The sequence below is a fragment of the Erinaceus europaeus genome, chromosome 11, assembly GCF_950295315.1.
Source record: "Erinaceus europaeus chromosome 11, mEriEur2.1, whole genome shotgun sequence".
Lineage (NCBI taxonomy): Eukaryota > Metazoa > Chordata > Mammalia > Eulipotyphla > Erinaceidae > Erinaceus > Erinaceus europaeus.
Window position 1 is genome coordinate 51,334,306 of NC_080172.1, and position 13,894 is coordinate 51,348,199.

General features: G+C 42.4%; 1 protein-coding gene across 3 annotated transcripts in view; it reads right to left on the reverse strand.

Annotated features, from left to right (window-relative positions):
- The window catches only part of LOC132541356 (T-lymphocyte surface antigen Ly-9-like), a 57,431-nt gene that overhangs the window by 29,250 nt on the left and 14,287 nt on the right, over positions 1 to 13,894 (reverse strand). The window contains exon 1 of one of the 3 annotated variants that reach the window (XM_060201669.1): positions 155 to 368. The exons of 1 other annotated variant lie outside the window; for it this stretch is intronic. In XM_060201669.1, the coding sequence (XP_060057652.1) occupies positions 155 to 224 (70 nt within the window). In that variant the 5' untranslated portion in view covers positions 225 to 368. Of the gene's footprint in view, positions 1 to 154; positions 369 to 13,894 lie in introns of those variants that run through there. One more of the 3 variants, XM_060201670.1, reaches the window with a different exon arrangement.

Consider the following 13,894-nt stretch of genomic DNA (forward strand, 5'->3'; position numbering starts at 1 on the left):
TCATTCTTTCTGGTCTCCCTGGGTCTAAACCAAAGGCTTTGCACTGGCCTTGTCACGGCAGCAGAGGTGTTTGGTGTTTCAGTTCAGCAAAGATCCAGACATGGAAATGAGGCTTGCCCCACCCTCTGTCCTCCCTCCAAGTCCCAGGACTCACTGATAAGGATGCTGAAGGATCCCAGGAACCAGGACACCCAGCAGAGGTGGGGTCTGCTAAGCAGGGCCATGGCAGGACTCTATCTGTAGGCCCAGCTGTGGAGGAAACATCTAGAAGGTAGAAGCAGAAGAAGAGGAGCTCTGGGTCTTTCCCCTCCCAGAGGCGGGGTTAGTGCTGGGACAAAGCTCAGAGGTGGAGCCTTCAGAGCCTGTCTCTCTTCCTAGACCAGGGGAGACCTCATGGGGTCTCCTGGGTATCTAGTTAGGACCTCAACAAGTAACTGCAGTTAAATGTATAAACACCCCAAAACTGACATGCCTGCCACTGTAATGGAGAGACCCCTCCTGTGTCCCACAGCCCAGTGATCTGCCTGCTCCCCTCTGCTCCAGCCTCATCACTTCCTGCCTCCCTGCTCCTCAGCTCTGCCAGGAAGCCCCGCCCACCAGCACCAGCATGAGGGCAGATTCAGGAGGTAGGCCCCTGTGCTAAGGGCTTCCTTACTTGGTGCCTGTTTTCTGTCTCTACAGTGTTTAAAGAGTTAAATTCCTTCCTGATATTTTGCAAATTCTCAACTGTCACTGGCCTTTCTTATGAGCTGTGGGCAGGGCACTGAGCAGCATTCCTGAGGGCAGCACCAGCTCTCCTAGCCCCAGAAAAACCCTGCCCTGGAGCTCTTTCCTGCTGGTCATCACTCCACTCCCAAACATAGAGACCTCAGCTCTGCAGGAGCCTCCCCTGCTGGCTCTCACCTCTCTACCTCTGCAGTCCTGCTTCTGCTCTTCAGCAGGCAGAGGCCTTGACCACAGAGCCCCTGGCTCAGCCTCCAGCCTCAGACTCCCCTCCTGATGAGGTCAGCTCTGCTCCCTGCCCCGCTTCCCTCTGCCATGGATACCCATAGCCTCTGAAAGCACTTCCTCTCTCAACGGGGGGGTGTGTGGAAGGGCACCATCTTCAACTCTAGGGGAGGCTCCTCCATTTCCCTCCCATTGAGCTGCCCAGACATGACACCCCAAGGCAGGAGTGCACCCAGAACCTCACGCTCAGGCGTTTAGGGTTGCATGTTATACCCAGGATGGATTTGAAACTTCCACCAGAGAGTCCAAGAACCCACAGACATTTATTTACACAGCAAAGCAAGGAATAGGTCTTGTCTCAGCAACAGACTCAAACTTTGAGTGATGCTCCCAAGTCCAGTCTAAGCTCCCCAAACTGCTATGCTGTTACCCATCCCAGAGAGCAGTCCATGCTGGCATGCTACTAGTAATGAGGAATGACCCCAGAGTCATCCATGAGTCCTTGATTTGCTTGGAGGTAAAATCTGGGTGGCTCATTCACTGCTCACCTTTGGGATGGGGGGGCTCTCTTCTGTGCCCATCCTAGTATCCCTACTCCTCTCCAGAGCTCACCCTGTGAACTATTTCTGATGAAGTCCTTTGGCTGAGGGTGATGAGAGGGGCCTGGAAGAGGGAGGCAGCAGTGAGGCTGCAGCCTGGGAGTCAAGACAAGCCCTCACCCTCCATAATCAGGACAGCTGGGGGTTTTCAGGAGTCTCATAGCTGAACTCTATTTTCTCTTTTCTTAGTTTTTTATATTTTACTGATTTCACCATGGGTCACAAGATTATAAAGCCACAGGTACATAATTCCACACAGCAGTTCAGTTACTTAAAAAATTTCTTTTAATGTTTGTTTGCCTTTATTCTTTATATTCCACATCTTATAGTTATATTTTTCCTCTTTATGTATTTCATTATACAGAATCACCCCCAGCTCCACCTCTTTTTTCCTAGAGGATAGAGTATGGCATGGAAATTAGACCCAAAACTCTAAACTTCAACACATTGAGGGGGCTGGGTGGTAGAGCAGCAGGTTAAGTGCACGTTGCATGAAGTACCAGAAGTAGTGGGAGGATCCTGGTTTGAGCCCCCAGCTCCCCACCTGCGGGGGGGGGGCAGTTACTTCACAGGCACTGAAGTGTTCTGCAGGTGTCTATCTTTCTCTTCCCTCTCTGTCTTCCACTCCTCTCTCTATTTCTCTCTGTCCTATCCAATAGGAGCAATAACAACATTAAGAGCAACAATGACAGCAAAAAATGGGAAAAATGGGAATCCTTGTATGGGCCTAGACCTGTAACAGACCACTATCTTCACCATCATTGGTCACTTCCACCAGGAACATCATTATAAGCCCTCTTGTGTGCCTCCCCAGAACCTTGCCCTCACCATAAAGCAGCAATGGCAGGGACTACCTCACTATCTGAAGGAAGACTGAGTTAGTCTACTCTGCCACTGGAGGAGGACTGGTCCTGAAATGAGTGTAATTTCAGGACTGTGACCATTGACTGTGTATTGTTTTATCTGGGCTGGCTTCACGGGTGGGTAACAGAGACGACCAGAGACACACGGCTGCGCCAAGAAGCTGTATTTCTTTATTCACGAACAACGATTCATACACTAACTCAAACTAATCACCAAACAGAACTCTCCTGCCTCCTTCTCACATGGCTGCGCCAAGAAGTCTCGAACTCTGTCGGGGTTCTTTGGGGAGGGACAAGCAGGCCCGCGAAACTAGCAGGACTAAACCAATTTTTCTGGCAGGGGGAGAGCTAGACCAAAACAATGTAAAGCATACAACAATTCCCCCTTTTCTTTTTAACTAAATGACTACAGTATCAAGGGTGTGGGGTGAACAGAAACCTATATTGTACAGGCATTTTCAAAAAAGAAACTGGCACAAACATGGAGAAACATGTAAGCAAGTAACAAGAACCAGTGTGCTGCCAAGGGAAGGCCTGAGGGGGGCATTTTTTGCCTCTGGGCAAAACTTTATCAGCTTAAAAAACATTTCCTGCCTCTGGGGGGTGTAATTGCCTCGACAGGCATTTTTTAGCATGGGGGTGGGGAAGGGCCTAGAGTCCCAAGGCATGGTTGCAGTCAGTCTTTGAGAAACCCAGCAGCATAAGGGGAAGCTGCAAAGTGTCCAAGAGGTGTACCAGTTGAGTCCGATAGAAATGCCAGTCCAAAGCAAATGTCCACGGAAGAATGCCAGGGGGTAGAACATTGTATGAGGAAGGTCAGCTGCTGGAATTCTGCTTTTCTGTAGAGAACTTGACAGCTGCAATTTACTTACTATGAAACAAACTTGTAGCAGGTTAGAAGTTTATCACAATTGATAACTATTACAATTAGAAGTCTTTTTTAGAATGATTTTAAGGTTGGTTAAAGTTTAAACAATAGAATGTGAAAAGATAAACATGAGAATCAAGGAAAGAAAACCTCAGGCATGAGTATCATTAGCATAGCCATTGTGTAATCTACCATTTCTAATAGGGAAGGTAATCGAGAGTTTTACATATCAACAAGTCTATTTAACCTTTTGTTACACCCATTCAAGATGGAGACACACCCTAGGTGTGCGCAGGTTTTGCTTAGACCAACTTAGTTAAAATATATTGATTGTTAACTAATTTTTACCTCAGACTTTAAATGTAAGTTAATTCTATCTTTATGAGAATTACATTGAAAACCTTTTTCATTTAACTTTGCCTGGTAAGAATTTAGCCTTAAAGTTATATTCTTAACCTTAAAGTTAATGTTACCAAACTTTAAACACACACATACACATGGTCTTTAATATACAAGGAGAGAAACTTTTGTTACGAAGACATGTCATATTAAACACGAATTTATATCTGTACTGTCTTAGTTGTTGGGGGGGTCACCATCTGGAGGTGGCTTCCCGCGCAGCTCCACTTCTAGGAATTGTAGGTTGCGATCTCTGGATGAATATCTGCATGTTCTAGCTTGTCTGCCTTCAGACCCAAGCTGGAGATCTCAGCCAGGGGGCCCAGTTTTGGCAGGGAGCCTGAGGTCTCCGGGTGGCCCGGGATCTGTCCAGACTTCATAGCACGAGGGCGGGCGGGCCAGCCTTGCAGAAGGCACGGGCCGAGGTGCCCTGGGGTGGCGACCATGATAGGCTGCCGCAGCCCTGCCCCATGGCCCTGCCATGTCTGCTTCCCTGCTCCCAGTGGCCGAGCAGAGTGGAAGGAGCTGGCGCCCAATGCCCTGCTCCACATGGCAAAGCTGGTGCATGCGGACTGGTGTTGGGCTCCTGCAGGCTGGCATTGGGCTCCTGCGGGCTGGCGTTGGGCTCCTGTGGGCTGGCATTGGACGGAAACCACAGAGTGGTCCAGAGATAAATGTTCCAGAAACAGGAAAACAGTCTAGTGAAGAAAGGGCGGAGGTCTTTGGAGATCTCTTCACAAGCAGAAGAGAAGGCCATAGTGCATAGGTAACCAAATTGTCTTCACTAATCTGAGGCATGCGCAGGTCTGGTCCCACGTTGTAGGCGCCATATGTTGTTTTATCTGGGCTGGCTTCACGGGCGGGTAACAGACGACCAGAGACACGTGGCTGGGCCAGGAAGCTGTATTTCTTTATTCAAGAACAACGATTCATAAACTAACCCAAACTAATCACCAAACAGAACTCTCCTGCCTCCTTCTCACATGGCAGCGCCAAGAAGTCTCGAACTCTGTCGGGGTTCTTTGGGGCGGGGACAAGCGGGCCCATGAAACTAGCAGGACTAAACCAATTTTCCTGGCGGGGGAGAGCTAGGCCAAAACAATGTAAAGCATACAACAACTGTAAGTTCAGACTGACAGGGACTCAGAGATTATACAGGCTTCTGTGCTAAATATGAGTTTATATGGCCCATGGGTCAGATTGATGGGGTAAACAGTTAATTGTATTTATATATTTTTGTCAGTCCTTCCCAGACATAGTTGTCTTCTTGTTATCATTTTTTTTGTTTGTTTTTTGTTACCAGAGCACTTCTCATCTCTGGCTTATGGTGGTGTGGGGGATTGAACCTGGGACTTTGGATCCTCAGGCATGTGAGTCTCTTTGCAGAACCTTTATGCTATCTACCCTCTTGTTTGTTGGGTTGTGTCGTGGGGGAGAGAGAAGAGACAAGGAACTTGTGGCGGAGTTGGAACACAAATCTTTATTGATACGGACGCCCCAAAATTGGGTGTGAGCACAGCGGTTCAGGCCACGTGGAGCTAGCAAAATGGCTGCCTCCCACTATACCCACCAGCCCTTCTCCAGGTCAGGTCGCAGAAGAGAAATGAGCAAAAAGAGTGAAAGCAGAAATAAGAGAGGCGTTTATGGGAGAATTCCGGAAGTGGCAAGTCAGGACAGCATTGGCTAGGAAAGGGGGTGGAGAGAGGCAAAAGGCATGTTGGGAAGGTGGAAGTGTCCTTAGAACCTGTTGCAATGGTTTTAACTGAATTATCAATACCCTGTGGGGATATTGTGTTGGGGATCTGTAAATAATACTTACATAGAAATATAGTGGTTTGTGGGCCCTGTCAATGTTCGACCACATCTGCACAATTTCCCAACACTTGTTATCATTTTTAACAGCTGAGTAGTATTCTATTGTGTGTATATACACAACTTACTCAGCCACTTATCTGTTGGAAGTAATCCAGGTGTACAACAACAGGAGTTGAAGTGGTATCTCATTGTTGTCTTTTTTTAAATTAAATTATTATTATTTTTTTACCAGAATACTGCTCAGCTCAGTCTTATGGTGGTGTGGGGGATTGAACCTGGGACTTGGACCTCAGGCATGAACAACTCTTTGCATAGCCACTATGCTATCTACCCCTGCCCTCACTGTTATCTTTTCCATAGAATTCTGGTTCATATTCCCAGAGGGCAAGAAATGTTAAGGGAAGATGACTAGAGGGCTATGAAACCCACTTCCATCATGACCCAGAGAGAGAAGAGAAATATATCAAAGACATTTGGATGTAGTAATAAGTGAAGGTGTGACTTAAAATGGAAGAGAAGGCAGGACTATAGAAAAACTGGATTATATATATATATATATATATATATATATATATATATATATATATATATGTATATCTGTGACCTTGGGAGAACCAATGTAGTTTCCATTAAGAGAATAGGGACAGAGAACTCTGGTGATGGGAATGGTGTGAAATTATACCCCTGTTATATTGTAATTTCGTAAATAATGAAATTAAAAAAAAGGAAAGAAATTGTATCCCTGAGTTAACAACTGCACTGTAAACCATTAACACTTTAATAAAATGAAAAAAATTTATGAGTAAATCATACAACTCAACAACAACAAAATAAGCAAGTAAAAGTGAGTAAAAGATGTGAATAGACAGTTTTCATTAATTAATTAATTAATTAATTTAAAAAAGAGACATTAACAAAACCATAGGACAAGAGGGGTACAACTCCACACAATTCCCACCATCAGATCTCCTCCCCTGATAGCTTTCCTATTCCTTATCCCTCTGGGAGTATGGATCCAAGGTCATTGTGGGATGCAGAAGGTGGAAGGTCTGGCTTCTGTAATTGTCTGCCTGCTGAACATGGGCACTGAACTGGTCGATCCATACTCCCAACATGCTTCTCTCTTTCCCTGTTAGTGTTGGGCTATGAGGAAGTGGAGCTCCAGGACACACTGGTGAGGTCATCTGTCCAGGGAAGTCTGGTTGGCATCATGCTGGAATCTGGAACCTGGTGGCTGAAGTCTCTGGACACAGTCTGAGGTGAAGCATGCGAAGGGGGTACTCCTGGCATTGATTAGGTTGAGATCAGTGGATGCAATAGGTTTTGGTATGAATTAAGAGAAGCATGCAGGAAAGTGTGCCCCACCCTAAGGGTCCATCCAGGACTAGGGGGAATATAGGCTCTATAGTGAAAATGTGAGGTTCCTGTTGTCTTAGGGTTCAAGAAGATAACAGGTAGTTATTATAATCACATTGTTTGGTAATTGGGTTAAATCTGAAAAATCCCTTTGTTAGGATTTGCTGTATAATACCCAACATCACCATAATTTATGTCCTTTGACATTATTTGTATATAGCTGTGCTACTGGTTGCTTCTGTTCTCCCTGGTCTAGGCTTTTGAGACAGTCCACATATCAAAGACTCAGCCTATGTATTAAAAAGACTTAGTCTATGCTTTAAAAAGTTTGAGACATACAATCAATTTTCCCTCATATTATTTAGAGATTTATATGACTACAAATTAATAGAAGTGTACATAAAACCATGACCACCCCCAAAAGACTGTGTCCTATCCTATCCCTCCATACCCTCCCACCCCCCACTGCCCCGGGAAGCCAAATATCCACCCTCAACGTCACCCCAGGGTTTTTACTTTGGTGCCCTACTAGTCAAATCTTGCTTTTAGTTTCCCTTTCTGTTCTTCTTTCTCAACTTCTGTTGATGCTTAGGATCATACCATACTCAATTTTATCATTCTGACTTAGCTCACTTAACATAATTCCTTCTAGCTCTGTCCAAGATGGGCCAGAGAAGGTGGGTTCATTGTTCGTAATAGCTGCATAGATTCCATTGTGTATATATACCACATCTTTCTCAGCCACTCATCTGTTGTTGGGCATCTGGGTTGCTTCCAGGTTTTAGCTATTACGAATTGTGCTGCTATGAACATAGGTGTACAAACATCTTTTTGGTTGGGTGTTATGGAGTCCTTGGGGTATATCTCCAGGAGAGGAATTACTGGGTCATATGGAAGGTCCATGTCTACCTTTGTGAGAGTTCTCCAGACTGCTCTCCACAGTGGCTGGACCTGTTTACCTTCCCACCAGCAGTGCATCAGGGTTCCTCTGTCCCCACAGCCTCTCCAGCATTTGTTGCTGCTGTCCTTTTTGATGTATGCCATTCTCACAGGGGTGAGATGGTATCTCAGTGTTGTCTTTATTTGCATTTCTCTGATAATCAGTGACCTGGAGCAATTTTTTATGTGTTTCCTAGCCTTTTGGAACTCTTCTGTTGTGAATGTTCTATTCATATCCTCTGCCCATTTTTGGATGGGGTTATTTGCTTTTTTGTTGCTAAGTTTGCTGAGTTCTTTGTATATTTTGGTGATTAGTCTCTTGTCTGATGTATGGCATGTGAAGATCTTCTCCCATTCTGTGAGGGGTCTCCTTGGTTGTGTGATAGTTTCTTTGGCTGGGCAAAAGCTTTTCAATTTGAGGTAGTCCCATTGATTGATTTCTGCTTTAGTCTTCCTTGCAATTGGGTTTGTATCATCAAGGATGTCCTTGAGGTTTAGATGGGAAAATGTTCCACCAATGTTTTCCTCTAACTATTTGATAGTTTCTGGTCTAACATCCAGGGCCTCAATCCATTTGGAGTTAATTTTTGTTTCTGGTGAGATAAGGTGGTTCAGTTTCATTCTTCTGCATGTTTCAACCCAGTTTTCCCAGCACCATTTATTGAAGAGAGCCTCCTTCCTCCATTTAATACTTTGTGCCCCCTTATCAAACATTAGATGCCCATAGGTGTGGGGTTTTAATTCTGGGCCTTCAGTACCGTTCTACTGGTCTGTGTGCCGATTTTTGTTCCAGTACCAGGCTTTTTTTGATGATGATGGCTTTATAATAAAGTTTGAGATCTGGGAGTGTGATGCTTCCACTTCTGTTTCTTTTCTGCAGGATTGTTTTGGCAATTCTAGGTGTTTTCTGGTTCCTGATAAATGATTGTAGTTTATGTTCTTTTCTCTTAAAGAAGCTTGGTGAAACTTTGATGGGTACTGCGTTAAATTTATATATGGCTCTGGGGAGCATATTCATTTTGATGATCTTAATTCTTCCAAACCATGAGCATGGGATGTCTTTCCTTTTCTTGGTATCATTTTGTATTTCCTTGAATAGTGACTCATAGTTTTCAGTATACAAGTCTTTCTCTTCTTTGGTTAGCATTATTCCTAGGTATTTTATTGATTTTGTTGCAACAGTGAATGGGAGTGATTTCTGGATGTCTTCTTCAGATTTAGTATTAGCATAAAGAAATGCCACTGATTTTTGTACATTGATTTTATAGCCTGACACCATGCTATATTGCCTGATCACTTCCAGTAGTTTTCTGCTGGATTCTTTAGGTTTTTCTATGTACACTATCATATCATCTACAAATAGTGAGAGCTTGACTTCTTCCTTTTCAATATGCATTCCTTTGATTTCTTTCTCTTGCTTGATTGCTATGGCAAAAATGTCCCAATACTATGTTGAAGAGTAATGATGATAGTAGACATCCCTATCTAGTCCCCGATCTGAGGGGGAATGCTTTCAGCTTCTGTCCATTGAGTATGATGTTGGCTGTAGGTTTGCTATATATGGACTCCACTATCTTGATGAATTTCCCATCTATTCCCATTTTTTGCAGTGTTTTGTGCATGAATGAGTGTTGTATTTTGTCAAAGGCTTTCTCTGCATCTATTGAGGTAGTCATATGGTTTTGGTTTTGCTTTTATTGATGTGGTGAATGACATTGATTGACTTACTTATATTGAACCAGCCTTGCATTCCTGGAATAAATCCCACTTTGTTGTGATAAACAGTCTTTTTGATATACTGCTGTATCTGGTTGGCCAGGATCTTGTTTAATATTTTGGCATCTATGTTCATCAGAATTATTGGTCTGTAGTTTTCCTTTTTTGATGTGCTTTTGTTATCAGGGTGATGTTGGCTTCATAGAAGGTAGAACAGAGTGTTCCTGTTTCTTCGATCTTGTGGAGAAGCTTTAGAAGTAGAGGTATTAACTGTTTTCTGATGGTTTAGTAGAATTCATTTGTGAAACCATCTGGTCCAGGACTTTTGTTGGGTTGATTCTTAGTAACAATTTCGATTTCTTTGTCTTTGATTGGTGCATTTAGGTTTTGTAGTTCTTCTTGGTTCAGTTTTGGAAGGGCATATGTTTCTAGGAATTCTTCCATTTCTTTCAGATTCTCTAGCTTGGTGGCATATAGTTCTTCATAGAAGTTTCACATGATTTTCTGGATTTCTGTGGCATCAGTTGTGATATCTTCTTATCATTAAAATTCTATTAATTTGAGTTTTCTGCCCCCCTTTTTTTAGTGAGTCTGGCTAGGGGTTTTTCGATCTTGTTTAATTTTTCAAAGAACCAACATTTGGCTTCATTGATCTTTTATATGGTTCTCTTATTTTTGATGGGCTGGCTTCACGGGCGGGTAACAGATGACCAGGGACTCATGGTTGAGCTGTATGCAGTATCTCTTTATTCATGCAGGACGCAGCGCAATCTAAGCCGAGCTAGACTAAAACTAACACAACTACCAACTAACTAAAACGAACAATGTTGTCCTTACATACTTTCCATGTAGGGTGTAAACAAGATGTGACACACAGAGGGTGGAGAGAAAAGTGACTGGTTAAAATCAGGGTGTGACAAGGAGAGGGGGCGGAGCAGGCGAGAATTCTACCACTGAACCACTAATGCCCTGGAGGTAGGGTGGTGATTGTTAACAGAGGTTATGTAAATAGAATACAGTGGTTATGTAAATAGAATGCAGTGTTAAGCAGGGGGGATTTAAACCAAATGAAACAGAAGGGGTTTTTAGAAGCATACCAACATTTGATGTTATTTATTTCTGCTTCTGTCACTCTGGTTGCTTTAGGGTTTCTTTTGTTTCTTTTTCTCTACATCCTTAAGGTATGCAGTAATGTCGTTTATATGAGCTTTTTCTTGTTCTTTAATATATGACTGTATGGCTATGAGTTTCCCTCTCAGTACTTCTTTAGCTGTGTCCCAAATATTTTGATAACTTGTGTCTTCATTTTCATTGTTTCAGGGCACATTTGAATTTTATGCTTGTGTGCCTCTCTGACCAGTGGTTCTTAAGCAGCATATTGTTGAGTTTCCGAACTCTGTGACTTTTAGCAATTTTTTGTTTGTTGTTGAATGTTACCTTTACTCCACTGTAGTCTGAGAAGATACTTGGGATGATTTCAATGCTCCTGAATTTGTTAATACTGTCTTTGTGGCCTAACATGTGGTCTATGCTTGAGGATGTGTTGTGTGGATTTGAAAAGAATGTGTATTCCAGTTTTCTGTTATGAAGGACTCTGAAAATGTCCAGGAGGTCTAGTCTGTCCATCTCTTCATTTGATTCTGTTGTTTCTTTTTTGATTCTCTGCTTTGTTGATCTGTGAGTGGGGTGTTGAAGTCTCCCACTATTACTATATTACTATTAATTAATTTTTGTAGTTCTTTTTGTAGGTGCTTGATGTATTTAGATGGTCCCTTACTGGGTACATAGATGTTAATAATTGTTCAATCTTCTTTGTTGATTGATCCTCTAATCATTATGTAGTGGCCTTCCCTATATTTTATTACTTTATTTAATTTAAAGTCTATGGTGTCAGAGATGAGAATGGCTGTTCCTTCTTTTTTTGTGTGGTCCATTAGCATGTATGATAGTTTTCTATCCTTTCACTTTAAGACTGTGCTTGTCTTGTTGGGTCAGGTGGAATTCTTGCAAGCAGCATATGGTTGGGTTATGTTTTCTGATCCACCCCCCCACTTTGTGCCTTTTAATGGGCGAATTTAATCCATTGACATTTATTGATATTATGGATTAATTGTATTGTAGTGCCATTATTCAACAATTCTCTATTTGCTCTGATATATGGCAAGTATTATAGTGATGTTCTTGTTTATAAGAGGTCTTTTAGTACCTCTTTCAGGGCAGGCTTGGTGATGGTTGCCTTCTTTAACTGTTTTCTGTCTGAAAAGATTTTGTTGCCTCCATCTAGTTTGAATGAAAGTTTAGCAGGATATATCATCCTTGGTTGAAACCCTTTTTCATTCAGAGCTCAATAGATGTCTTGCCATTCTCTTTTAGAATTTGAGTGGAGAAGTCTGTTGATAATCTTATGGGTTTTCCCTATATGTGATATTTTGTTTTTCTCTTGCAGCCTTTAACATCCTTTCTTTATCCTGCTTCTTTTCATTGTAACTATGATGTGTCTTGGTATCTTCTGGTCTGGGTTGATTTTGTTTGGGATTCTCTAGGCCTCTTGAATCTTAATGTCCTCTCTGTTGTTCAGATCTCGAAAGTTCTCTTCCATAATTTCCTCTTGAATATTTACTTCCCCTTCCTCTCTTTCTTTCTCTGGTAGGCCAAGTCAACAAATGTTAATTCCTTTGAGATCATCCGATGTGTCTCTGTTGTTGTTTTCAGTCTAGTGCAATGAATTTGAAGGAATTCTGAGTTCAGGTATAGTAGCTGTGACCTAGAACTGGTTAGTTAAACTTTCTCACCTGTGTCGGGTCTCTCAGGTTGGCGTGATCTCCATGGGAAAGGTAACAGACTGGTTCTTTCTCGCTCACAACAGGGGTGACATGAAGTAAAGGACACCAGGGAGCTCTTCAGGTGTTCAGAACTCAGAACTCGTTTATTAGCAAGGTGAACATGAGTTAAATAGAAAAACAAATGAATGCAAGTATTACTGAAATATGTCAGAAATTACAGGTTTCTTAACTGTCAGCATGCCCCTAAGTTAGGGAGCAGGTGTGATAGGAATTGATGAGATACAAGACAGTTACTCTCCATGACACAAGCAACTTAATTATCCAAAAGTATTTGAGAGAAGCATAGGGGTTAAACCCGTAGGGTGAGACAGAGAGAAGATGGATATCAAAAGGCCATATAGTTTGGAATTTATCTTGTCTGGGTCTGAGTTGTGTGATGAAGTGTGTGATAAAGTGTGTTCTTCTGTGATCAGAAGGTGACTTTGAATAAGTGAATCTGTGGCCATGTGGCCTGCAGTTAATGGAGGTAAGTATTGGGGTTTCTGTGGGCCTGAGAGTCGAGAAGGAAAGAACTAAGTCTGAGTTTCCCCCCTTTTGCTCACCTCGGTTGAGAGACTTACCAAGAGGTTATCTTCTCAGACCTCCATCCAAGGATGGGGGTGGTTCTCCATAAGCTCTATCAGGCTTACACAGTCCCAACATCTCCTCATTATTTAGGGGGAGGGGATGAATAGTTCTGAATATATCAGAAATTTAAATTAATTCATTTTAAATTCATTTTAATTCAGTTAAATTCATTTTATCTATGACTTCATGTAAGGCCTCTATTTTGTTGTTGGCTCTTGATATGATCTGTCTCTTGCTGTGAGTGGTGTGTTGAAATCTCCAACTAATACTGCACTACTGTCAATGTCTCCTTTAAGGCCAGTAAGTAGCCTTTTTACATTTTTGGGTTCATACATATTGGGAGCGTATATATTGATGATGATTATGTCTTTCTCTTGGATTGACTCTCTGACCAATATATAGTGTCCATATATGACAATTTTTAGCTTCTTTGCTTGAAAGCCTAATTTAGCTGATATTAGAATAAATGTTTCTGCCTTTTTGTTTGCATTGTTGGTTTGTGGTACTTTGCTTCAGCCTGTCACCTGGAGCTTCTGTTTGTCTTTCTTTTGTCGGTGTGATTCCTGGAAACACAGGATAGTGGGTCTTGCTTTTTAATTTATTCAGTCACTCTGTTATCTTTTGACTGGTGAATTTAAGCCACTCACATTTTGGGTAAGTATTGATAAGTGGGGTTATAGCAGCACAATTTTTAATAGCTCAAACTTGGAAGCATTGCAGATGCCCAAAGCTGTTAAAAGTGATGAAGTAATTTCTTTTGCTTTGTTTTGAATAGAGCTTGAAATAATCAAGTTAAGTGTGGAGAGACAAAATTAGAAGGATGAATACAGACTGATCTCACTCACGAGTGAAACTTAAGATACCAAGACAGAAAGGGGAAAAAAATAAACAAAAAAGTGAAACTTGGGCAGGGTTTGGTGTATTGCACCAAAGTACAGGAGTCTGGGGAAGGACGAGAAGGGAAGGTGTTGGGTGGAGATG